This window comes from Nycticebus coucang, chromosome 5 (assembly GCF_027406575.1).
Source record: "Nycticebus coucang isolate mNycCou1 chromosome 5, mNycCou1.pri, whole genome shotgun sequence".
In the NCBI taxonomy this organism is placed as follows: Eukaryota; Metazoa; Chordata; class Mammalia; order Primates; family Lorisidae; genus Nycticebus; species Nycticebus coucang.
Window position 1 is genome coordinate 64,231,491 of NC_069784.1, and position 26,881 is coordinate 64,258,371.

Here is a 26,881-nt window from a genome sequence, read left to right on the forward strand (position 1 = left end):
GAGTTGGTGTCGTAGGCTTGGTGGGAGCTCTGGGGCTAAATGGGTAGAGCATTGGGCCTGTGTGCAGCGAGAGCTTCAGAGATGGAAATGGGAACCTCGGAGGCAGGGTTGTGCAAGCAGGAGGCTGTGGATACCAAGTCATATAGGCAGGGGTCAGTTCCAGTGGCCTTGGGACTGCAGAGGTGGGCCAGGGCTGCTGGACCAACCAGGTTTCTCTTTCTATCTATATCCCTCTGAGGCAGTTGCCCAAGGCTTCCCAGGTGGTGCCTGTGGCATCTGAGGCACCTCCTCTGCTCAACCCCACACTGGGGGTGAGGGAAGTCACAAGGCAGAGTACAGGGAGTGTCTGCCCTGCCCACTCCCTCCTGGCCTGGTGGGAGTAATGTGAAAGCTACTGCTGCAAAGCTGAATCCTAAGCAGAACTAGCACCATGTACCCGAGTGCTCAGGATGGTGTCAGCTGCAAAAACCCAGGTCTGGCAGCTACCTGATTCCTATAGGGCCTGCTCTCCAGTGCATTGTCTCTGCACTGATTCTAGGCAGCTCCCCATCAGTCCAGGGGTCTGTGGTGGCAGAGGGAGCCCCCTGACAGCTCAGGCTACAGGGCCTGCAGGTTAAGTGTGGCACCCAGGGCTCCATCCTCCTGACCACCTCCACGTGCAGATGCCTTCCCCAGATCCCTTCCATCTTGCTGAATGAATCACCCCGTCAACTTCTCCTTCACTCTGAATGTCCTGCATTGCTTCTTCAGGGCTTTACAATATTTTTTACAAGAAGAGCCATCCATAGGTATCTACAACTTTTGACCCTGTCCTTGAGAGTGCCGTATTCTGCTTCTTTCCATGATTTTCAAAGCTGTCCTCCTCCTCCTCCTCCTCCTCCCGTCCCCCAGTAGCTGGGACTATAGGCACCCACCACAACTCCTAGTTAATTTTTCTATTTTTAGTAGAGATGGGATCTTGTTCTTGTTCAGGCTGGTCTTGAACTTCTGAGTTCAAGTGATCCACTTGCCTCAGCCTCCCAGAGTACTAGGATTATAGGTGTGAGCCATTGCACCTGGCCTTAGAACTTCATTTTTAAGCTTTTTTTTTTTTTTTTTTTTGAGACAAAGTCTCACTTTGTCACCCTCAGTAGAGGGCTGTGGCATCACAGCTCACAGCAACCTCCAGCTCTTGGGCTTAGGTGATCCTCTTGCCTCAGCCTCCCAAGTAGCTGGGACCACAGGTGCTAGCCACAATGCCCAGAACTTCATTTTTAAAGAAGTAAAGTAATCAAATTCCGTACTGATTGAGCGCCTAGTGTGTGCCAGCCTGGGGCCTCAGTGGTCCTTGTCCTCATGGAGCTAATGGACCAATGCAGGAGGCAGATAGTAGGCAAGTGATTTCAAATCTGATCCTAGGCCATGAAAAGAACCCTAGGAGGAGCTGACTGGGTTTTCATAGACTGGCAAGTCAGGAAAAGCCTCCCTGGGGAAGCAATATCTAGACCTGGGCTCCCCAGTGAGTGAGAATTAAACAAAGAGAGAAGGGGCGAGTCCCAAATGGAAGAGCAGCATATTGACAGGCCAGCACTCTGTAGCAACTCCCAAGGTGTGAGACGGGAGGAAAGGGGCCCATTGGCCTCACAGTGTTAAGAATTGTGTATTTTATCCTGAGGGAAAGGTTAAAAAGGTTTTAGTAACAGGAATGACATAGATTTATGTTTTTATATTTTTATTTTTAAAACATCACATGCACCCTATAATAGTTATATATCTTTGTAGGGTGCATGTGATGTTTTTATGAGGGCATACAATGTGAATTAATGTTTTTATGAGGGCATACAAGGTGACGGATAAGGGGGGCATCCGTCACCTCAGGCACTTAACATTTCTTTGTGTTATGAACACTCAGTTCCACTCTTTTAGTTATTTTTAAGTACATACTAACTTACTGTTGATTATAGTCACTTTGTTGTACTATTAAATATTGTTAATTCTATCTAACTACATTTTTGTACCCATTATCCCCACTTTATCCCCACTTGCTCTCCTTCCCAGCCTCTGCTAACCATCATTCCACTCTCTGTCTCCATGAGATGAGTTGTCTTTAATGCTAACCTCCCACAGATGGATGAGAACATGTGAGATTTATCTTTCTGTTCTTGGTTTATTTCACTTAACAGCATGTTCTCCCATTCCATCCATGTTGTTGCAAATGGCAGGATTTCATTCCTTTTATGGCTGTATGATATTCCATTATGTATATGTGCCATAATTTCTTTTTTGTGTGTGTGTGTGTTTTTTTTGCCGGGGCTGGGTTTTTTGAACCCACCACCTCTGGCATATGGGACCGGCGCCCTACTCCTTGAGCCACAGGCGCCACCTGTGCCATAATTTCTTTATCCATTCATCTGTTGGTGGACTCTTAGGTTGATTCCAATCTTGCCTATTGTGAATAGTGCCACAATAAACATGGGAGTGCAGATACCTTTTTGATATACTGATTCCCCTCCTTTGGGTATATACTCAGCAGTGGGATCGCTGGGTTGTATGGTAGGTCTATTTATAGTTTTTAATCAGATTTGTGTTTTCATTTTATTATTATTATTATTATTTTTTGAGACACAGTCCCATTTTGTCACCCTCAGTAGAGTGCTGTGGTGTCATAGCTCTTAGCAACCTCAAACTCTTGGACTCAAGTGATTCTCCTGCCTCAGCCTCTCAAGTAGCTGGGACTACAGTTGCCCGCCACAATGCCTGGCTAGTTTTAGACATGAGGTCTCGCTTTGGCTCAGGCTGTTCTCAATCCTGTGAGCTCAGGCAACCGACCTGCCTCGGCCTCTCAGAGTGCTGAGATTACAGGCATGAGCCACTGTGCCTGGCCTAGATTTATGTTTTTAAAAGAGCACTATAGCCTCAGTGAGAAGACGCCAGAGAAGATCACCAAGTCTGGCTGGTGGACTGTGGTGCTAACCCACAGAGAGGCAGGAGATGAACTTATAGTTTAGGGCAGAACACAGGGGCCTGGATAACTGGAACTACAGTGGCTGAAGAGAGTGGGATGGATCAATCTCTTTTCTTTCCCTTTTTTTCTTTTTTAAAGAGGAGAAAGGCTTTATTCAGCCAGCGGAGGTACAGCAAGTCTTAAAATGACTCTGCTCCCTGACTGGCTCCAGTCAAAAGGTTCCAGACCACGGGTACCTTTTGCTTTGTTTGTTTTGTTGTTGCTTTGTTTGTTTTGTTTTTTTTGAGACAGAGTCTCACTTTGCTGCCCTAGGTAGTGCTGTGGTGTCATAGCTCACAGCAACCTCAAACTCTTGGGCTCAAGTGATTCTTCTGCCTCAGCCTCTCAAGTAGCTGCGACTATAGGCACCTGCCACAACACCGGCTATTTTTAGAGACAGAGTCTCACTCTTGCTCAGTCTGATCTCGAACTCATGAACTCAGGCAATCCACCTGCCTTGGCCTCCCCTAGTGCTAGGATGGCAGGTGTGAGCCACCACACTGGCCCCTACGGGTACCTTTCTCTCTGAGAAGGATGCTCCCATCCCCACAGAACTACAGGATTTCACAGAAGCTGAAATTTTCAGGTCCCAGGAAGTTAAGTTTCTTTCTTTTTTTTTTTTTTTTGCAAGACAGAGTTTCACTTTGTCGCTCTCATTAGAGTGCTGTGACGTCATAGCTCACAGCAACCTCAAACTCCTGGGCTCAAGAGATTTTCTTGCCTCAGCCTCCCAAGTACCTCACACTATAGGTGCCCTCCACAACGCCTAGCTACTTTTAGAGACTGGCTCTCACTGTTGCTCAGGCTGATCTTAAACCTGTGAGTTTAGGCAATCCACCTGCCTCAGCCTCCCAGAGTGCCAGGATTACAGGCATGAGCCACTGAGCCCAGCCTAGGAATTTAAGTTTCTATAAATTCTTTTTTTTTTTTTTTGCAGGAGTTACAGTCTTTATTCATGGCAGGGCCACACGTACACACATGTTCATTAGGCTTCAGATTTTGTTGAAAGCTGCGATGTCCATACTTTGCACATGCTCCTCATACTTGGTGATCTCTTCTTCTAGCAGGTCGGTCCCCACCTTGTTATCCTCCACCACACACTGGATCTGCAGCTTCTGGATGCCATAGCCCACGGGCACCAGCTTGGATGCCCCCCAGACCAGCCCATCCAACTGGATTGAGCACACACAGGCCTCTAGCTGGGCCATATCTGTCTCATCATCCCAAGGCTTGACATCCAGCAGGATGGAGGACTTGGCCACCAGTGCTGGCTTCTTGGCCTTCTTTTTTGCATACTGCCACAGCTGCTCCTCCCGCAGTCGGGCTGCCTCTTTGTCCTCTTCCTCGTTGTCACTGCCAAACAGGTCGATGTCATCGTCCTCATCATCCTTGGTTGGTGTGGCCACCTTCTTGGCTGGAGACTCCACTTGGTGCATGGGAGACACATGCTGGGTTTGTGGGGCTGTGGCCCGATAGCTGGGTGAGCTCTTCTCCAGCATATTTAGCCGGGCCTCCAGCTTGGAGAAAGCCTGCTGCAGGTCCTGTACCAGGCCTCGCAGGCTCTGGTTCTCCACTTCCAGACTGGCGATCCGGGTGATGAGCTCGCTGTGGTCTCCACTGGGGCCACTGGAAGCCCCAGGGCCTGAGCTTCCAGCCAGGGATTTTTGGATATTCACTCTGGCTCTCGCAATGTCTCGTAGGATCACACTGGCGCCATTCTCCTGTGAGGAGCCTGCCACAGGCCCGTTCATCTGTTCATAGTATTTCCTTTCTGCATCATCATACTTGAACTTGTCAAACCAGATCTTCTCATGGACTAGGAAGTTTGCAGCCATTTTTCTGAATGCCAGCCAAACACACGGCAACCAGAGGGGAACAAGCAGCCAAGTTTCTATAAATTCTTAAGAGCTGAGTCACCATGGGGAGGTCCTCGCAGGTGTATCCTTGGGGTCTCCTTGAGAAGACCTCTGTTCTTCTAGACTGCACCCTTGCAGGATATCCTCTCTCACAGCCTGGGTAACAGAGCAAGATCCTGTCTTTAAAACCAAAAATATGAGTGCCTGTTGCTCAGTGGTTAGAGCACTGGCCCTGTGCAACAGGAGTGGTGGGTTCAAACCCGGCCTGGGCCTGTTGACAACTTTAAAAAAACAAATAAATAAACAAAATCAAAAGGTAGGCCATACAGGAGCCTTTAATTCTAGTACTCTGGGAGGTTGAGGTGGGACGATCACTTGAATTTAGGAGTTCAACACTAGCCTAAGCAAAGGCAAGAACCTCGAGAACCTCATCTCTACTAAAAAATAGAAAAGTGGCCAGGCTTGGTGACTCATACCTGTAGTCCTAGTACTCTGGGAGGCCAAGATAGGTGGATTGCCTGAGCTCATGGGTTTGAGACCAGCCTGAGCCAGAGTGAGACCCCATCTCTAAAAATAGCCGGGCATTGTGGCAGGCACCTGTAGTCCCAGCCACTGGGGAAGCTGAGTCAAGAGAATTGCTTGAGCCCAAGAGTTTGAGGTTTCTGTGAGCCATGATGCCATGGCACTCTACCAAGGGTGACAAAATGAGACTCTGGCTCAAAAATAAAATAAATAAATAATAGAAAAGTTAGCCAGGCATTGTGGCAGGTGCCTGTAGTCACAGCTCTTGGGAGGCTAAGGCAGGAGGATCCCTTGAGCTCAGGAGTCTAAAGTTGCTATGAGCTAGGCTGATGCTGCAGCACTGTAGCCTCCAGATCTCTTTTCTTCTGTAAAAAACTCATGGTTTTTTTCTCATTACATTAATAATGGTTTTTTTTTTTTTTTTTTTTTTTTTTTTGTAGAGACAGGGTCTCACTTTATGGCCCTCGGTAGAGTGCCGTGGCCTCACACAGCTCACAGCAACCTCCAACTCCTGGGCTTAAGCGATTCTTTTTGCCTCAGCCTCCCAAGTAGCTGGGACTACAGGTGCCCGCCACAACACCCGGCTATTTTTTTTTGGTTTTCAGTTTGGCCGGGGCCGGGCTTGAACCCGTCACCCTCGGTATATGGGGCCGGCGCCTTACCGACTGAGCCACAGGCGCTGCCCATTAATAATGGTTTATTATAGAAAATCTTGAGAAAACATGAGCTCAGAAAGGAAAGTCACCCACCCTGTCCCAGATATTAGATCACTTATTTGGGATGCACGCCTTTCCTGTCTCTCCTCCATGCATTTATCATACATACTAGTTTGGGGTTGTTTGCTTGCTTGTTTGTTTGTTTTGAGACAAAGTCTCACTCTGTCCCCCTGGGTAGAGTGCTATGGCATCATAGCTCACAATAACCTCTTGGTCTGGAGCGATCGTCTTGCCTCAGCCTTCCTAGTAGCTGGGACTACAGGCACCCACAACACCACCCGGCTAGTTTTTCTATTTTTAGTAGAGACAGGTCTCACTCTTGTTCAAGCTGGTCCTGAACTCCTGAGCTCAGGCATTCCACTCACCTCAGCCTCCGGAGTGCTATAATACGCACTAGTTTTTAAAAACAAAATCTGTATGGGGTGGCGCCTGTGGCTCAAAGGGGTAGGGTGCCGGCCCAATATGCCAGAGGTGGCGGGTTCAAACCCAGCCCTGGCCAAAAACTGCAAAAAAAAAAGAACAAAAAACAAAATCTGTATATTAACAATTGTATACACATTGCTTTATGACCTATACTTTAAATAATACTTTCGAGCCTCCTCTGTAAGTTCTTTGCCCACTGTTGACAATTGAAATGCCTCAATGTCAACCTGTGTGTTTCCCCAGGGGGAATCCAGTAACATTCCTGGGCCTATTTTCAAAGTCTTCTCATTGTGGTCCCCTCATGGATGAGACTTGTCAGCAGGAATACTCTAGCTAATTCTGAATCTTAATTAATTTTGGCCTGAAAGAATGTCTAGATATGTTGGCATCTAAGCCAGGGAGAGGAGCCTACAGATGCCTTGTTGACGCCTTGTCTCCAGACCCCTGCTCAAGAAACTCGTCTGCATCTCGGAAGGGCTGGAAGCAAAGCAGCATTTAGACTGAACTGGGATGGCTTCCTGCGGGGTGAGCTGAAAGAGGAGTGTCGCCCAGGACCTGCTGAAGGGGAGATTGAGAAATGAAATTCGGTTGTAGGTGTCATCTTGAAACAGTGTGAGGATCCTCCCTGACAGGCCACAAAGCAAACCAAAGCCCTCCCGGTTGGGGACTGTGTCTGCCCTGTTTGTTTCCTCTCTTTTGCTTGGACGGTGGCTCACTTGTGCTTTGCAAAATCCGCAGAAGGGATTTTAGCTTCCTGGGTCAACTGTGTACATGAGTGGCCTGGGAAGTTTTTCTAGGCCAACCTTAGAAAACATAGGGACCAACATCTCTTGGTTCTAGGGAAATTCCCATGGAATTTTTTTCTTCTTTTCCAGGGAGATCAGGAGGAAGAGTCCCATGGCTGGAGCTCCACCTATTTAGATTGGCAGCCGTCCTGGCCTCCAGCAGCTGCCCCACCAGGCACTGCATAAGGGGAGTGAGAGGTCAGTTCTGGAGCTCCAAACCCCTGCCCCAACCCTCTGGAGATCCAGCCTCAGCATGTCAGGGACTCAGAGGAAAAGGGACTAGGCATTGTTCCAGGTCATATCCTAGAATGTGATGCAGGGATGGCATTTTGTGCCATGGGTCAGCCTAGGTGAGATGGAGGCAGGAGGTCCCCCCGAGAGGTGGGACAGCTTTCTCAGTCTGTTGTTTTAGTCTCACTTAACCAAGCTGCAAAGGCATTAATGTGTACCCGAGTATATGGGCTGTGGGCTTCTGAAAAGAAAGGAGTTGTGGCACTCCCAGCTGCCAGTTTGGCATTAGCCAAGATTCTTGCTTCTTGCCTTACCTTTCACAAAGCTGTTGGCTTCTTTGCATCTGTCAGCAGACCATCGTGCACAAGTCCTAAAGAGAAGATGTTTCAAGAAGGCTGCCTCCGTTACTGGTCCAGCGATGGTCGGAGGACGCTCAGGCTGTTTTTTAGGGGAAGGGGTTAAAGCATATTAAGGTGCATCATAAAAAGCAAAAAAACAAGCCCATTGCTTTGTCTAGAAGTTTATGGTACTAATCTGTGGCCACGGGGGCTGTGGCTTTCTGCGTTTATCTTCTTCATACATTGCTCTTATCCTGCCTAGAGAAAACCTTTATTTAGTCTCCTTCTGGATCTAAACTTCTGCTTTTACCATACAACTAGTATTGTCCAATGCCGTAGTGAGGCTGGGAAAGGTTGCTGTAGCAGGATTCGTGGTGTGCCAGGCCGCCAGCCACGCAATTCTGTGCTCAATTTCCCCAGTGGCCAGGGCACATTGTTTTCGTTTATTCATCCAACAACCACTTAGGACGCTACTGTGTTAGATGCTGAGTGTTCGTTTCCCCCGGGGAGTATATAGCACGAATAAATCTTTTTTGGCAGAGTTGGTGACCTAATGTCAAAGAATAAGCCTAACAGTAAACTCTCTACCTCTGGTGCCCAATGATGACGCATTTCGTTTGGCTAGCACACCTGTTTTTGTAACAAAATGAACTCACAAGCAAGTGATTACCAGGTGAATGATGTCAGTTCACACACGACTCTCCCCCAGGCAAGGGAGCCAGAACAGCAAGAAGAGAGTCACAGCCTTCCGTGGGAAGGGGGAATACCCTTAGTGTTTACTCCTGTAGGAGCTCTTTCTGCCCTCGGAAAATTAAAAACTAGAGCCTGTGCCCGGGCTCCCTCCCTAGAGACTGACCCTGGCCCTGAGGGCTCCCAGCTGGCTGCAAGCTGCACTTCCTCCTGTCCTGTCCTTCTCTCGCATACCGGCATGTCCATGCTGTTGATTGTGGGCACTTTCCACACTTCCAGTGGCATCCTCTTGCTGCCGTGAGCTGCAGGTTTGCTTCAGAGGGCCCAGTTTTGTGCGTGTCTGTGCTCTGGCTGCCCTGGGTGTCCTGTTTGCCACCTGGAAATATGGCTCCTCCAATTGCAGCCCTAGTCCCAGCTGGAGAGAAGATCCAGTGGGAGGCTTCCCATTCCACAGTGGTTGAGATTCTGCTGGAAAATTTATGCCTTATTTACAGTTTCCTGAATTGGGCATGAGTGAGGGCTCCTAATGTGCTGCCTTAGTGCTCTCCAGAAAAGCAGAATTAATGGGAAATAATATATCTAGAAAGAGATTTATTGTAAAGTAGTGGCTTGCATGATCACAGAAATGGAGAAATTTCATGGTTTGGCTTCCAGCTGGAGACCCAGGAAAACCGGTGATGTAGTTTGAAGGCCTGAGACAGGAAGGGCAGGTGGAATAGATTCCAGTCCGAGTCTGAAGGCCTAAAAAGCAGAAGTGGCATGGACAGCTCTCAGCAGTCTGGCAGAGTGACCATCTTTAGCCTTTTGATTCTGTTCAGGCCCTCACTAGATTGGATAATGCTCAGCCACACTGGGAGGGCAGTCTGCTTTATGGAGTCAGTTCAGACCCTACTGTGTTCCAGAAACATCCTTACACCCATAAATAATGTTTAACCAGATGTCTGGGCATCCCTTAGCCAAACCAAGTTGAAAACTAACCTTCACAATTACAGGCATGCTTTGGAGACATTGCAGTTTGGTTCCAGAACTCTGCAATAAAGCAAATCTCTCAATAAAACAAGTTTCATTGAGTTTTTTGGTTTCCCAGTGCATATAAAAGTTAAGTTCAGATGACGCTGCAGTGTATTGAGTGTGCAAAAGCATTATGTCTAAAATGTGCATACCTTAATGCAATGTACGTGCCTTAATTTAAACATACTTTATTGCTAATAATCATCTGAGCCTTTGTGAATTATAATCATTTTGCTGGTGGAGGATCTTTTTGATGGTGGCTGACTGATCAAGGTGGAAACTTCTCAGAGAACTTTGCTGTATCAGTTGACTCTTCCTTTCATGAAAGATTTCTCTATACCACTCGATGCTGTTTAACAGCAGAACTTCTTTCAGAATTTGTCAATCCTGCTGCTGCTTTATCAAATAAGTTTATGTAACATTCAGATTTTTTATTGTCGTTTCAACACTGTTTACGGCAGCTTCACCAGTAGTAGATGTCATTTTAAGAAACCATTTTCTTTGTCCATAAGAAGAGATTGTAGCAATTCAGTCATATCTTCAGGCTCCACCCACTTCTCATCCCTGTACTTTTGTTATTTCTGCACATCTGCCGTTATTTCCTCCACTGAAGCCTTGAACCTACAGAGTCCTCCGTGGGGGGTGGAATCAACTTCTTCCAAACTCCTGTTAATGTTGATATTTTGACCCCCTATGAATCATAGATGTTGTTAATGGCACCTAACAACAGATTCAATGGTGAATCTTTAATTTGCTTTGTCCAGATCCCTCAGAGGAATCACTGTATATGGCAGCTTTAACCTTAAAAAAAGTATTTCTTAAATAATAAGACTCGAAAGTCAAAATTACTCCTTAATCCATGGGCTGCAGAATGGTTGTTGTGTTAGCACGCATGAAAATGTGAATCTCCATGTATGTCTCCATCAGGGCTCCTGGTGACCAGGGGCATTGTCAATGAGCAGTAATATGTTGAAAGCTATCTTGTCTTCTGAGCAATAGGTCTTTTTTTTTTTTTTTTTTTTATGGTGAAAAGTTATATATTTAGAATTGGCCAGCTGGACTTGGTTTAGATGATCCCAATTTTGTTGGCAACATCCAAAGCATCATAATCAGGAGCCAGTCGAACATATACCTTCTTCTCACCATCAGGCCTGATCAGGGTGTTGACCTTGGCCACATCAATGTCATAAAGCTTCTTCACAGCCTGTTTGATCTGGTGCTTGTTAGCTTTGACATCCACAATGAACACAAGTGTGTTGTTGTCTTCTATCTTCTTCATGGCAGACTCTGTGGTCAGGGGGAGCTTGATGATGGCATAGTGGTCAAGCTTGTTTCTCCTGGGGGCGCTCTTCCAAGGATATTTGGGCTGCCTCCGGAGTCTCAGAGTCTTTGGCCGCCGGAAGGTGGGTGATGTACGGATCTTCTTTTTTTTGTGGCTGTGGATGCCTTTTAGCACTGCCTTCTTGGCCTTCAATGCCTTTGCTTTGGCTTCCGCTTTGGGAGGGGCAGGAGCTTCCTTCTTCGCTTTCGGCGCCATCTTGTGAAAAGCAGCAATAGGTCTTAATAATGGACTTAAAAGATTCCATAAACCATGCTTTACCAGGAATGTCCAACCTTTTGGCTTCTCTTCATCACATTGAAAGAATTGTTGTCTTGGGCCACCCATTAAATAAACAAACTCTAACAAAAGCTAATGAGCACACACACACAAAAGGTCCATGCATAATTTTTGTGATACCTGCCATCAGAGATAAGCAAAAAAAAAAGTCCTTAAATAAAGGAAGTCCACGGGTTGGACCCCCCCCCCAGCTTGTTTATGCCAACACCAAAGAAGCCTGGAGAGCAAGTGATGATAAAATTGGGAAAGGCGTGTTCTACAGCCTGTTGAGAATTGGATATGTTTTCTTGCAAGAAGTGGTCCAAAGCCTGGAAGGACGCGGAGGTCAGTTGGTGTAAGGTCTAGTGCCTAGGGTGTATGACAGAGTTTCCAAGTCCAGCCCCTGTAGTTTGAGCAGCATTGGTTGTATGACATGTGTTGAGGGTTGTCTTACAAGAGGATTGATTGTCTCTGCTGACGGTTGACGTGTTATCATCTGAGTTTTGTACCATTTAAATAGTTATGGAACACAGGCAGAGTAGATTTAGTATAATTCTTGAGCACTCTAGGATGTTTAGAATAGTACGTGAATATTAGCTTCGACTTCAACCAGTTGTATTAGTGCCTAACAAGAGAGTTGCCCTGTCCTTTGGGGCTTTGAAGCCAGGCATTGACTTCTCTCTAGCCACGAAAGTCCTAGAGATGGCATCTTCTTCCAATAGAGGGCTGATCCATCTACATTGAAAATCTATTATTTAGTGTGGCTGCCTCCTCAATGATCTTAGCTATATCTTCTGGATAACTGGCTACATTATCCAGAAAAAGCGCCTACAAAGCGCCAAAGCGCCTACATTAGCACCTGCTGCTTTACTTTGTATGTTTATGTTAGGGAGATGGCTTCTTTACTCAAACCTCATGAACTAACTTCTGCAGCTCTCAGTCTTCATAGAATTAAAGAGAGGTAGGCCCTTGTTGTGGAGTAGGCTTTGGCTTAAAGGAACATGTTGTGGCTGGCTTGATCTTCTATCCAGACCGCTCAACCTTTCTTCATATCAGCAATAAGGCCTCCTTCAATGAACAGATGTAGTTATTAAATTTCTACATTTGAATGTCAGGAGTTAAAAAGATTGTTGGGTTTGTTTTCACCATACACGTACACAAAATATGATAATGAGGAAGGTGTAATTATCTTTCCTTTGTTTGGGGAGTTGTTTTTTATTTTATTTTATTTTATTTATTTTTTTGAGACAGAATCTCACTTCATTGCCCTCAGTAGAGTGCTGTGGCGTCACAGCTCACAGCAACCTCAAACTCTTGGGCTCAAGTGATTCTTTTGCCTCAGCCTCCCAAGTAGCTGGGACTACAGGTACCCATCACAATGCCAGGATATTTTTTGGAGATGGGGTCTCTCTCTTGCTCAGGAAGGTCTCGAACTTGTGAGCTTAGGCAATCCACCTGCCTCAGCCTCGAAAGTGCAGGGATTACAGGCATGAGCCACTGCGCCTGGCTTCTTGGGGAGTTGTAAGTGAAAAATAGGTGATAAATCATTGTTGCTGTGTGCTACAGGGAGCGGTGTATCTGTGGAAATGGGAGGTGGCTCAGTGGCCCGTCAGCACACATCCCCTGCATTGCGCAGAAGGCATGCTCCTGTCTGGGAGTCCAGCCAAAGTGCCCATCTGTTCTATCTTTTAGCTCCTGTTTTCTTAGTTTTGTCACTGTTAGGCTGAAGAAAAGAGATAACAGAATCAATAGAATGGAAGATAATGGGCAAATAAATGTGTTTAAACTAGAAGAGCCAATTAATTCATTTTACTGACAAGTGAAGGTCATTAAATATGAAATGTCTGATTTTGAACCAAAGGTTTAGTTTATTATATTTCAAACAAGACAATTAATCAGAGTATACACCAAAACTATCAACACAGTTCTGCTGCTTATGGTAGCTTGTTTATGCCAACAGCAAAGAAGCCTGAAGAGCAAGTAGAGATAAAATTGCAAAAGGCATTTTCTGCAGCCTGTTGAGAATTGAATGTTTTTTTTCTTCTAAGAAGTGGTCAAAAGCCTGGAAGAAGTGGTAGTCAGTTGGTGCAAGGTCTGGTGCCTACAGTGGATGACAGTTTCCAAGTCCAGCTTTTGGAGTTGAGCAGTGGTGTTGAGCAACATGTGGTCGAGTGTTGTCCTGCAAGAGGATTGGCCTGTCTCTGCTGACCAGTCTCAGCTGCTTAATCACAAGCGTTCTGTTCCCGTTGGTTGCAGTGAACATCTGCTGTAGTTGACTGAACAGGTTTCATGAAGCTGTGGTGGACTGTACCAGTGCTGGACCACTAAGCAGACACCATTAGCTTTTTTTGATAAATATTTGGTTTGGGACTGTGTTCAGCACTTCATCTTTATCCAACCATGTGCAGAACAGTAGCATTTGTCAAAAAGAATCCATTTTTCATCACATGTAACAATACAGTCCAGAAATGGCTCACCATTCATTCCGTTCTAACAGCAAAGAAAGGCAAGCTTCAAGACGATTTCTCTTCTAACAGTTGCTTAATTCATGCAGAACCCATCTATCCAGCTTCTTTACCTTGCTGATCTGTTTCAAATGGTCCAGTGTTGCTGAAATAGTAACATCAAATCTTGCTGTTAATCTATGCACAGGTTTGAGATGGATTTGCTTCCACTGCAGCTTCCAGCTCGTCCTTATCCACCCTGGTCTCAGGTCACCCACAGGGCTCATTTTCAAGATTAAAGTCACCAGAACTTCTCAACCATCGGTGTACTGTAGGTTCATTTACGCATTCTTTCCATATACCTCACTGATAATTTGAGCTGTCTGCACTGCATTAGTTCCACAATGGAACTCATATTTGAAAATAACGTGAATTTTTGACTTAACTGTGGTCTCCTAAAAGCTCTAAAAAACCTTTGAAAGAGGCTCGGCCCCTGTAGCTCAGCAGCTAGGGCACTGGCCACATGCACCAGAGCTGGAGGGTTCGAACCCGGCCCGGGCTTGCCAAACAACAATGACAACTAGAACCAAAAAATAGCTGAGTGTTGTGGGCACCTGTAGTCCCAGCTACTTAGGAGGCCGAGGCAAGAGAATCACCTAAGCCCAAGAGTTTGAGGTTGCTGTGAGCAGCGACACCATGGCACTCCACTGAGGGCGACATAGTGAGACTCTGTCTCAAAAAAAACAAAAAAACAAACTTTGAAAGATATTCACAAGTCAAAATGTGTATTTGAAATAATGAAAAAGCACCTTCACAATAAAAATAAAACAGGTGTCAAACTGAAGTGTCAGAGATGTCAACTGTCTCTTAGTACTTCAGGAAATCAGGTATTTCATACTTAATAATACTTTCTTTGAAGGAGGATTGCACAATATTTTGTCTCCCTTTTCTAAGAGAAAAGGCATTACTGTCAAAGCATGTGGATCAAAATTTCCTGACACTTTGTGGATCTTTCTATTTCTGCATCTCCCCATCGTCTCACTAGTCCAAGCCTCTGACACTCTCGCACTGCAGTGGCAGTAGCCTGTGATGGTGACACCCAGCTCTGCCGTCCCCCTTTCCGCCAGCTTCCATGCTCCCGGCTCTGCCGTCCCCCTTCCCTCCAGCCTCCATGCACCCAGCTCTGCCGTCCCCCTTCCCTCCAGCCTCCATGCGCCCGGCTCTGCTGTCCCCCTTCCCTCCATCCTCCATGCGCCCAGCTCTGCCAACCTTCTTCCCCCAGCCTCCATGCGCCTGCCTGGCTCTGCTCTCCCCTTTCCCTCCAGCCTCCATGCGCCTGCCTGGCTCTGCCATCTCCCTTCCCTCCAGCCTCCATCCTGTGCCCGGGATGCCATCCCAAAATGCCAGAACTGATGTTATGGACCTGCCTCTGCAGTGCCCTCCAGGGCTCACTATTGCCCTGTGTCCCTTCCCCTGACTTCACATCCTGTGACTTATCCCTAGAATCACTGCAGCTTTGCATGGTCTCACTCACACCACCACTTGTCTCTCCTCACTGCCTGCATTAGGATTCTCCTCAGAAAAAGACCAGGAGGGTGTATATGTAGATAAAAAGATTTAGTGTAAGGACGTCCCTCATGCCATTGTGGAGGCTGGCTAGCTCACAATCTATAGGGTGCCAGTGTGCTGGAAACCCAGAAGAAACACTAATCTCTTCCAAAGTCATTCTCATGGAAATACCTAGAATTATGTTTGACCAAATATCTGGGCACCCTGCAGCCCAGCCAAGTTGACATATCATTAATGGGCACATTTCCCCTTTGATTTCATCTGTTTGTACTAGACTTCTACCTTTCCTGAGGGCTGCACTAATTCTGGACCCTGAGCTTTTGTACCTGCTGTTTATTCTGTCTGGGGTGCTCTCTCATCTGGCTCACCTGTTAACCCATCGTGTGTCAGCTGAAATTCCCCTTCCTCAGAGGGTGCTTCCCTGATCCCAGGCTGGGTTCATTCTCTCACATGTACACCAGACACTGAACTTTAATAACGTCCCTTGTCCAGTTGGGCCTTCCCTCTGGACTTAAGCTCCATAAAGGCAGGGAGCCGGTCTGTGTTGCTGGTATGTGCAGTGATTCCTTGCTGCTCAGAGATCATCCAGTGAGTATAGAAGGGAAGGTACGAGGCTCTCAACATGCAGCCCTGCAAAACAGTAATAAATGTTATCTTCCCTGTTCTAGATGGAGGCCCCGAGAGGTTAGGGACTCGCCCAAGGCCCTGCTGGCCTCTGGAAGCTGGGTTTACATAATGTGGTCACAGAGTAGCTGCTGGCACTGGCAGCACCTACTAAGAGTCAGACATTAATCTGTTCCTTTGACAATTTACGGCAACCTAATGGGGTCGGTAGCCCCTTGTGCACCCCTGGTGCCCCTCCTCCTGTAATTCACACTGTGGGACCTGCTTCCACATGACCCGGGAATTTGGGAGCTGGTCTCCTCCTCGCTCTGTTGGCTTCTCTGGATCATCAGTTCTTTCTTTCCTCTGCCCCAGCAACTTAGCAAGCCTATTGGCTAAGCAGATATCCAGTGAGGAGCAGAATGCTGCTGTTCCATTGTCCAAGAGACCCCAATCTATGCAAGTGTCCCTTGCCTCCAGCTGCCATGACCAAGTTTGTGTGCGTGTGTAGAAATGCTTCTCTCCAGGTCTCTGACTCCCAGACCAAGGACCAATTCCCATCCGTGGTGTATTAGGAGCCCAACTGCAGAGCTCTGTGTAACGCCCCTGCCACTCACCCCCTGTACACCCCTCACCCCTCCACCCCTGGCTGTGGAAACATTGCTTCCATGAAACTCAGGAACTCAACAGCAGGTGAGCAGCAGGTGATGGACCCGGAGCAGCTTCATCTGTTTTTCTGGCTGCCAGCCACTGCCCACCGCTCGCGTTACCACCTGAGCTCTGCCCACCCCTTTCTCCCTCCTCCGAGTTTGTATAAAAATTGTTTTCCATGAAACCATTCCCTGGTGCCAAGGCTGGGGACCACTGCTTCTCTCCGTGACCACTGTGGTTCTGCAGCCCTTTCTCCCGGTCTTCCATGTGGAGTGAGCAGTGGGATGGGTGGGTAAGCATGCTTCTCTGCACGGGCATCTCTCAGTGGCCGGGGAAGGCGGGAGGTGGTACCTGGTGACAATACATAATGCTCAATTTTCTGAAGTTCAGCACAGTTGTGTGTGTTCTGAGCCTGTGTGTCTTTCCAAGGTGATTTGAAAATACATCTGCACGTTCAGAATATTGGCGTATTGTCAGCTAAATGCTCATCGAATGTGTTAAATTATAAACTGATGCACAAGGAGAGGTAATTCCCTGGACGGCGGGGCAGCAGGTCTTCTGATTTTTTTCCCCTATGCTAAGTCACAATATTAATAGTGCAGCTGAATGTGGCTGTGCTGTAAAAGAGTTCAATTTTCAAAGTCAATTAGACAATTTTATGGCTGACTTGAAGCATTTGTCTGTAACTGCTGAGTTGACAACATGTTGCTACCCTAACAGATTCTTTCTGACAGTCAAAGCAGTCCTGGGAAGTACAAAGCTTTTCGGGTAATTTATGATCCTGTTAGGTATAAAGCCTATAATTACTCTGTGGTCGTTGCCGTTGCCAAAGAGTTTGTAAAGTGATTTTTTTGTGAATAGGGTGATTATAAAGTCTTCAGATCCTATTTTTAACCTTCTTGACTAGAAGGTTATCATCTCATATCCAACTCATCCATCCATCCACCCATCCATTCAGCCTCAGGGATCCAGCGAGGAGCACTGACAAGGCTGCTGCTCTCTTGGAGTTCCCAGTGGGACAGGGGTGAGGGGAGACAAATAAGATTCAAGTAAACAAATTAATGGACTGGATAAGTTCAAATGGTGTTGATCATTGAACTTATTAGGAGCACAACTGCAGAGCTCTGCGTATAGAGACTTGAAGTCAGGACTATGACGGCAGCTTGGGGGGGGAGGCGGCCATCCATGGGGACCTGCCCCACACAGTAAGGCCTGAGGAGCTCTGGCCAGAGCAGGGCTCCTCTTCCCACCCCTGCCTGCCTTTGTGAAGTGGCGCTGCCCACCTGGCAGGTGAATGGGAAGCCCCTGATGAGGGGCAGACCAGAGCAGGGCTCTCCAGAGACTGCCAGCTCAGCTGAGTAGAGTTCGTAGTTGCCTTTAGGGAAAAAAGAGAAGGCGTTCAAAGTCCTAAAAAAGAGGAAGGTTCCCCAATCGGTGCCTTTATCAGGTTCATTAAAATGGAATGTTATATTTAAATCTTCCTTATGATTAAACTTGAGTACCTGAATTGCTCCATGGTATCTAACCTTGGGTTTCATTAGGTGTTTGTAAGTAGGAAGCCCCAAAGGCTTGTAGTATTAAATGGGGTAAAATTTTTAACAATCAGCCACTCTGAGAAAAAAAGCTGTCTCCTTGGGCAGAGTGCAGTGCCGTCATAGCTCATAGCAACCTCAAACTTGGGCTCAAGCAATCCTCTTGCCTCAGTTTTTCTTTCTTTATTTTTTTATTTTCTCTCTCTCTTTTTTTTTAGAGACAAAGTCTCACTTTGTTGCCCTCAATAGAGTGCTTTGGCATCACAGCTCACAGCAACCTCAAACTCTTGGGCTTAAGTGATTCTCTTGCCTCAGCCTCCCAAGTAGCTGGGACTACAGGCGCCCACCACAACACCTGGCTATTTTTTTGTTGTAGTTGTCATTGTTGTTTGTCAGGCCCAGGCTGGGTTCATACTGCCAGCCTGGTGTATGTGGCTGGTGCCCCACCCACTGAGCTACAGGCACCACCAGAAAAAAAAAAAAGATTTGATATGATAAAGTCCACTATCTCAATGGCACATTTCCCTGCCACCGTGTTTTGCCAGCTGAAGCAGTAGAGTGAAACAAGAGTTCACGGTAGACACATGGAGCAGTCCGTGCAAACCCCGAGCTCGTGCCTCGGTGTCGCTGACACACGGGAGGCGAGTTGTGCACAGATGGCCGTTTGGCAGAACTGCTGCCCTGTGCCTGCCCCAAATGCACGGGACATTCCCCACAGAGAGGGAAGCCCCGCAGAGGACCCCATGGCAGTGGCCAGGAATCCAGTGCCTTGCTCCATAGACTGTGCGCAAGGCAAATTTAAGTCAAACCGTGTTTTCCCTGAAAGAGCACCACAGAACTTGGACTCTACTTGGCCTAATATGGGGAGGTGGTTTCTTCTTGAAGCCGGGAGGCAGCATTGCACCGTGATTCAGAGCACTGGAATTAGACGGCTGGGATCATGTCCCCTCCCAAGTACCAGCTGTGCAGTCATCCTCCCTCTGGCCACTTCCCTGGTTGGTGACATGTGGGTCTAACAGGGCCAGTCCCTTGGGTTGTCAGGAGGTGAATACCTCGCCACCACAGGTGACCCACAGCCAAAGCTCACACGCCACTCCCATGCTTGTGCTCCTGGGTTTCACCCCATATCTGGGCAGGGCAGCAGCTGCCCCTTATCTGTAGAGCGGCGCAAGAGGGACGTCTCCGGTGGTGGAGCTGCTGAGCAGACAGCCTGTGCTGCCCCGCGCTGGGTTCGGGGAGGGGTATGCTCCACCCTCTCAACGGCCCTGCGTGCAGAACAAAACTCATCCAGAGTTTGTTAAGGAACATAGCGGATCTGGTAGAAGCTGTCTCGCAGACGTCCCTCCAGGCTAGCATGCGTGCGCTGAGGGCAGACTGCTGACACACAGTGGATGCTTGCTGGGTCCTCTGTCGGCTCTCAGCTCTCAGGCCTAACTCAGACCTGGGCAAGACAGTCGAGTTTCTTTACCTTAATTTACCCATCTGGAAATGAGTATTATGGGTACAAAGAGACACTCGTTCATTGCAACCTTGTATGTAAGAGTAAAAAGAAGGCTGGGTGGTGACTCCCACCTGTAATCTCAACACTCTGGGAGACTGAGGAGGGTAGATCACTTGAGCTCTGGACTTTGAGACCAGCCTGACCCTGTCTTTACTAAAAATAGAAAAACTAGCTGGATGTTGTGGCACATGCCCATAGTCCCACTTAGGAGGCTGAGGAAAGAGGATTGCTTAGCCCAGGAGTTTGAGGTTGCTGTGAGCTGTGTGAGGCTGCAGCACTATACCCAGGGTGACAGAGTGAGAAAGTCTCAAACAAAAAAGATAGAAGTAATAAGAAAACGCTCTAAATGGTTAAATAAACTGTAGCATACCATAGAATACTTTATAGCACTTTTTTAAAAGACAGTTGCAAGTAGTGCGTATAGTATGACATTTATATTAAAATGTGTACACACACAGCCGCACACCCCGGAGAGAGCGCACGATTTGTGCTACTCAGTGTGACCAGAATACTTGGGGCAGGATGATCCAAACCAGGAGTGTGCTTCCCTGTAGGAAGAGAATGGGAACAGAGATGAGATGGTCAGGGGAATTTTGCTTTATCTATCATGTTTGAATTGGGAGAATGTGTGTTACTTTTGTAGTTAAATTAGAAATAGTTTCTAAAAGGAGTCTGAGGCTGAGCGTGGCGGGTTTTGAGAAGCCCGTTGCAGAGCACACAGTCACACCCTCCCCCACCACCCATGGCAAGATCTTAGAGTTTGGACACTACACTGATGTTTTTCAGCCAGTGACTTTTCTTCACCCTCAATCCATGCTCAACTCAGATGTTCAGTGAATCCAGTGATGACTAAACAACACAGATATGTGCCTGTAGGCAGACCTTGGTTTGCTAAGGTGCGTAATCTGCTCTGAAGGCTGACTAGGCCACAGGAAGCTGGATTTCTTGGTCAAACACCTTAAACTTGGGTTAGTGAGGAGCATGACTCAGTAGGTAACAAATCTCCCAGGCCACTCAGATGAGAGCACATGATCTGTAGAGCTGAGTTCATCAGGCTTCTGATCTAAAGTTGTGCTTTCAAGGGATAATTGTTGGGTTAGGGATTGAAGGGGGCAAGGCAAGGTTTTGGGAGGCAAGAACTGCGGAGAGACACCAAGGAGGGAGGGAAGGAGAGGGGCTGAGTTATTAGTTGTCAGGTGGAGCTGAACTCATGAGCCCATCAGCTCAGTTTACAGAGAAGCTATTGCTGAAGATGGCTGGAATTGTGGGCAGCTGGAACCTCCCTGGATGTCTGTAGTGGCGATTTTCAAGGGGGAAGGGTGTACTTGAAGAGAGAGAGACTGTGTGTGTGTGTGTGTGTGTGTAAATTTAAGGGGAGGAAGCTTGTAGAATTTTTAAAAACGTGTTCAAGATATCTATTTTTGTAATATAAAGCAAAAAAAAAAAAATCTTGACAATATCTTTTGGACTGCTTGGAATACCCAGAAAGTAACTATAAGGGTCCTGGATTAAAAAAGACTAAGAACTCCCCTAAAACCAGCCCCACTGTTTGGCCCTCCTGAGTCCCCCACTGCACTAAGCATTGTCGTGGCCTGAATAACTCACACATACTGTATTCCCACCATTAAATAAAGTCTGTAGGTCACTAATAAAATGCCAGCTGTTCATTTTGTCATTGAATATTTTCTCAATTGTTTAAAAACTTTTATTTTAAGAATCAGGTGTGGTGGCACAGGCCTGTAGTCTCAGCCACTTGGGACGCTAAGGCAAGAGAATGACTTGAGCCCAGGAGTTTGAGAACAGCCTGGGCCACACATGAGACTCCATCTTTAGCTTTAAAATGAATAATTACAAAGTAGCAAAAGTAGTATAATGGACCTTATGTGCCAATCCCCTCAGCTTCAACAGTTAAGTAAAGAGCCACCAGCCCTGGAGGCCCCGACTCATTGCCAGAAGACGCTCTCCATTCACCCTTGTCTTGTTTTTTCTGCCACAGCAAGTCTGTCAGCATCTGGGTCATTCGCTAAAATAATTTTGGCCTTGGTCTTGTCAGCCAGAGCAAAAGATAAAGTCAAGACACCTTTACCTTCTTCAGGATTCAGGTATTTCGCTGTTGGAAACTCTGGATCGGGACCTTTCTGTTCAGGAACAGCCTCAGGAGGAACAAGGTCAAAAGCCTTGAAAGCCGACTGCACAAAGTTATGACCCACCCGCTGGACAGAGGTGTGCACTAACTTCACCTTGGTCTCCTGTTCACACTCATGTGGAAACAGTATTTTTTAAGGTCTTCAAAATAATCATTACTGATAGAAGCACTTGGGTTGTGGAGAAGTGGACTGCTGTCAGTTAGAGAATCATCCCAAGCATGAGGCCCTGGCTCTAGATTTTCTTCAATAGCTTGAGAAATCGCTTTATCATGAGGAGAGGTGATCTGAGCTCCATTATCCCAATAGACCTTATTACCATTATCCTGGTTTGGGTTGTGAGAGGCAGTTACCATGATTCCAGCACAAAGTTCAAATGTGATACTCTGTAGGGCAGGAAGGTGCTGGCGGTTATATCATTAACGAGGCACACAGGAATCCCTGACTGATACACGTGGTTGCAGCAAGTCAGGCAAACCTGCTGCTGCTGTCTCCCCTGAGGAGCTCGAGTGTCAAAACTGACCACGACACCTCTCTGCTTCAGGCACTGAATTGTTTTTCCAGGTATCTGCAAAATCCCTGTGTGGTCTGAATGATGTCACGTCATTTATACAAGAAATTCCTGCTCCCATAGCAGCTCGAAGGCCTGCTGTCCCAAACTCCATTCGGGCCCAAAACATTTCTGTAGTTCTTCTTTATTACCTTCTGTTATTAGACTTTTCACTGACTCCAAAGTTAAAGGATTCTTGTCCCAGTGCAGCCACCAGGCCGTCTCCTCATTCAGCGGGGTGTCTGTGCCTGAGCCGCCGTTACTGCTGCTGCCACCCCCGTGCTGCCACGACCAATTTTAGGAGGAGGCCAGCCTGCTCTTTTGGCCGGCCCCTAGAGCAGAGCTTCTCAAACTGTATTCCAGTGCCCGTCTGGGACAAGCATAGAAATCGAAAGCAAATGTTTAGGAACAATCACTGCAGCTGCTGTGCCTTGATACTGCTGGGACATCTAAGCAGAGTATGATCAGCACATGGGGTTTGGATTTAAATTCAATGCAGGAGAATGTGCTGCTGCTGCTGCAACATAGGGAGATGTTCCAGGTAACTGGGAAGCTGATGAAATGTGTGCTGCAATGTAAATTCATCAAGAATGCCTTGCAGTGGCCGGGTGCGGTGGCTCCTGTCATCCCAGCACTCTGGGAGGCTGAGGCGTGTGAATTGCTTGAGCTCAGGAGTTTAAGACCAGCCTGAGCAAGAGCCAGATCCCCATTTCTACTAAAAATAGAAAAGCTAGCTAGGTGTTGGGGCGGGTGCCTGTAGTCCCAGCTGCTCATGAGGCTGAGGCAAGAGGATCTCTTGAGGCCAGGAGACCGAGGTTGCTGTGAGCTATGATGCTACAGCACTCTACCGAGGGTGACAGAGTACGACTCTATCTCAAAAAAAAAAAAAATGCCTTGCAGTGAAAAAATAGCAGTAATCAGTAGTCTTACTGTGGTAGAAGTTACGGATTTACATAAAGGGTAATCTGCTAAATGCAAGATAATCCTTATTACCAGCTGAGTGGAAGATGTGATTACAGACAGTAGTTACTGCATGCTCTGAAGTATGACGGCTGCCAAGGGGAAGGTTCTGCTGAGTGTAGGGACACCGAGTGTTCCTCTAGATTAGAGACCAGCTTGCTTACAATTTTAGAAACAAATGTGAGTATATCTGATATCTTTGTATTTTAATGACATTACTAATTTCATACAAGGGAGAAAACTTACATTTTTTTAATGCCAAATTAAGACCAAAAAATTGAAAAAAGAAAAGCTTGGAAGAAGCAAGTTTCAAATGATTGTTATGACGTATTCCATAATTTAACAACCAGTGAACAATACCTGTGTGTGATTATTTGTATGTACAACCATTTGAATTTAATCAATATTTTGGTTTTAGTTGTCCAGTAGAAGAAGATCTATATATAGGAAACTCGTGGATTTAGAAATTTATTTCTTTAGGGAAGAAAATTTAAATTTAATATCACAAGATAAATTACTAGAAAAAAAGATAAATTAACTACAATCAGCTACTAAAGATGGAGATAAATTTTGAAAATGAAACATGAGTTGTCTTATTTTGGATAAAAGTTTAAAAGTAAATATCTTGAGGATTTGAACAGAAACTTCTTCGGGGATGATAGACGAATGGCCAAAAAACACATGAAAAAATGTTCATTGTCTTTAATCATCAGAGAAATGCAAGTCAAAACCACTCTAAGATTAGATACCAGCTTGCTTACAACTTTAGAACAAATGTGAGTATGTCTGATATCTTTGTATTTTAAAGACCAGCAAGATTAGCCAACATCACAAAGTCACAAAACACCAGATGCTGGTGTGGATGTGGAGAAAAGGGAACATCTATATTGCTGGTGGGATTGCAAACTAATACAGCCTTTTTGGAGAGAAGTATGGAGAATCCTCAAAGATCTAAAACTAGAGCTTCCATTTGACCTTATAATCCCATTACTAGGTATCTATGCAAAAAAACAAAAATAATTTTACCACAAAGGCATTTACACTAGAAAGTTTATTGTGGCTCAGTTCATAATTGCCAAGTCATGGAAACAACCTAAGTGTCCATCAACCCATGAATGGATCAACAAACTGTGGTATATGTATACCGTGGAATATTATGCAGCCATTAAAAAAGATGGAGACTGTACACCTTTTACATTTACCTGGATGGAATTAAAATACATTCTTCTTGTAAAGTATCACAAGAATGGAAAAATAAATATCCAATGTACTCTATACTAAGATGAAATCAATATATAAACAATAATGTGTCTGTAAGAACAATAAAACACTATTATAGTCCAGTTTGGGGGTAGAGGAAAGCAGGAGGGGGCAGGGGAGAGGACGTGTGGCAGGAGGAGGGAGGGCAGGAGGTGGGATCTCACCTAACGTGCACATTGTGAGGGTGTATGACAGTCCCCTGGGTGAGGGGCTCTTCTACAAATGGAACTTTACCCTAGAAGTGACAACAATGTAACCTAAACATTGTACCCTCATATTAATTTGAATAAAGTTTGAAAAAAAGTAAATATCTTGTACTTACTAAAATTACTTTAAAATCTATTCTTTCATTCCCATAAGCATACCTCTCTATGAGACTGTTCACTATGATTTTTTTTTTTTTTATAAAGACAGAGTCTCACATTTGCCCTTGGTAGAGTGCCGTGGCATCACAGCTTACAGCAACCTCAAACTCCTGGGCTCAAGTGATCCCCTTGCCTCAGCCTCCCAAGTAGCTGGGACTACAGATGCCCACCACAATGCTCAGCTATGTTTAGAGACAGGGTCTCACTCTTGCTCATATTGGTCTTGAACTCCTAAGCTCAGGCAATCCGCCTACGTTGGCCTCTCAGAGTTCTAGGATTACAGGCATGAGCCACTATACCCAGCCTATGATTTTCATTAAAATAAACATTGAAACATGTTTATATAAATATTTCCAAGTAGTGTTGTCCTTAACCCAAGTTAGGATTAATAGACTAAAAACAAGAAACTTTAAATAATAATATATGTAATGTTCATGCAAAACATTTATATAAGAATTTAAAATGAGGAATTGCTACCTCCTTTACAAATTTATTTAGTTATGTCTCTAGAATGATGGAAGTTGTGAATATAACAGCAATTTTCCACTAATTGCCTATATGCACACTTTCTGTTTTTTTTTATTAAATCATAGCTGTGTACATTAATGGGATCATGGGGCACCATACACTGGTTTTATACACCATTTGACATATTTTCATCACACTGGTTAACATAGCCTTCCTGGCATTTTCTTAGTTATTGTGTTAAGACATTTATATTCTACATTTAGTAAGTTTCACATGTACCCTTGTAAGATATATGCCCACTTTCAAGGAATAATATGTATAACTTTCCTAATTCTATTTTTTCCTATTTTTAAAAATATATTTATTAGAATGTACTTTTTCTTTTGAATTTATGAGTAAAAAATGAAGCTTATAATTTGTATACAAAGACCTGTGTGTGTGTGTATATACATATATATATATATATATATATTTTGTTGTTTTTTTTTTTTGAGACAGAGTCTCACTGTGTAGCCCTTGGTAGAGTGCTGTAACATTACAGCTCACAGCAACCTCAAAGTCTTAGGCAGAAGAGAATCTCTTGCCTCAGCCTCCCAGGTAGCTGGGACAACAGGTGCCTGCCATAACACCTGGCTATTTTTTGGTAGTAGTTGTCACTGTTTAGCAGGCTGGGGCCGGGTTCGAAACCACCAGCTCCGTGTACATGGCGGTGCTCTAACCACTGAACCTATTTTGTATATATTTTATTTTCCCTCTTTTACTATATTTGATTTTATTTATAAATACAATTTTAAAAACTGAAACAGGTTGAAACTACAAAATGAAATTAGAAACATCTCTGTGGTGTCATTTAACTTGTTCCTCTGTTCCTTGTGTTTCCTGTACCTGGGCAACTGGGTCTCCTGGAAGCTTGATCAAAGTCAGGCTTTTCCGGGTGGGAAGGACAGGACTGAGTGACAATTATTTCTGTGTACTTTCAGCGGGAGGCTCACTGTGTCTAGTTTCTGCTTGTTTCCCTTTCTGGGAGGTTATTAGCTGTTGATGGTCATTGCCAAGAGCCACTACTTCGTTGGACAGTGCACAGAGTAATATTTTAATCGTATTATCCCTCCTTTTATTGTGTTGCTTCTGTCCGTGGTTTACCTCTGTAAAGGAAGATACCCCCTCATCAGCCATGGGACCACCCTGCCGCGTGGCAGGCATGGGTAGTCTAGGGGACTGGATCGTTTTTATACCATGGTACCCGGTACCAGTCAGAAACGTGGCTTTTACCAATGATTTGATGAGTATCTCCTCTGTGCCAAAGTGCCATGCAGGCAAATAAGGGCAAATTAGAGCAGGATGTGTTTCTGTAACCTCAAGAATTTTGTCTCCCTGCTTGGATCTGCTCTGACACCTGAAATTGCTTAGATCCCTAGTGTAAGTGATTCAGTGCTAAGTCACTTCACTCCACAGCCTACTCTGGTGAGAGCAAAAAATTAACTCAAAGGTATTCTTAATTAAGGCCTTTTAGATTGAATTCCAGGTGGCGGGTTTTTCCTCTTTAAAACTTCTATTTCTGGTTTATTAACAAGAATATAACTTTGTGAGGGAAGTGGGGGTTTTATTTGCCTAAATGAGTAACTTTTTACTGTTTAGTTTTAAATCACCAATATGTATTTATTCTTTGTTTTTTTAATGGC

At 45.6% G+C, this 26,881-nt stretch overlaps 3 protein-coding genes and 1 pseudogene across 4 annotated transcripts in view; 1 reads left to right on the forward strand and 3 right to left on the reverse strand.

The window, feature by feature from the left end:
* The window catches only part of ANKRD6 (ankyrin repeat domain 6), a 234,471-nt gene that overhangs the window by 87,356 nt on the left and 120,234 nt on the right, over positions 1-26,881 (forward strand). The gene's annotated exons all lie outside the window — the stretch shown is intronic.
* Positions 3,933-4,864, reverse strand: LOC128585761 (elongation factor 1-delta-like). Its single transcript, XM_053591008.1, has one exon. It carries the CDS (start codon positions 4,816-4,818, stop codon positions 3,976-3,978), a length of 843 nt encoding a protein of 280 aa, XP_053446983.1. The 5' UTR covers positions 4,819-4,864; the 3' UTR covers positions 3,933-3,975.
* LOC128585762 (60S ribosomal protein L23a-like) lies at positions 10,554-11,098 on the reverse strand. The gene has a single exon (XM_053591009.1). The coding sequence runs from the start codon at positions 11,090-11,092 to the stop codon at positions 10,622-10,624; it is 471 nt and encodes a 156-aa protein (XP_053446984.1). The 5' UTR covers positions 11,093-11,098; the 3' UTR covers positions 10,554-10,621.
* LOC128585515 (phosphopentomutase-like) lies at positions 21,361-26,402 on the reverse strand (annotated as a pseudogene).

Excerpts from the sequence above, each read along its gene's own strand:
- LOC128585761 (XM_053591008.1), bottom strand. The coding sequence starts at position 4,818 with ATGGCTGCAAACTTCCTAGTCCATGAGAAGATCTGGTTTGACAAGTTC.
- LOC128585762 (XM_053591009.1), bottom strand. The coding sequence starts at position 11,092 with ATGGCGCCGAAAGCGAAGAAGGAAGCTCCTGCCCCTCCCAAAGCGGAA.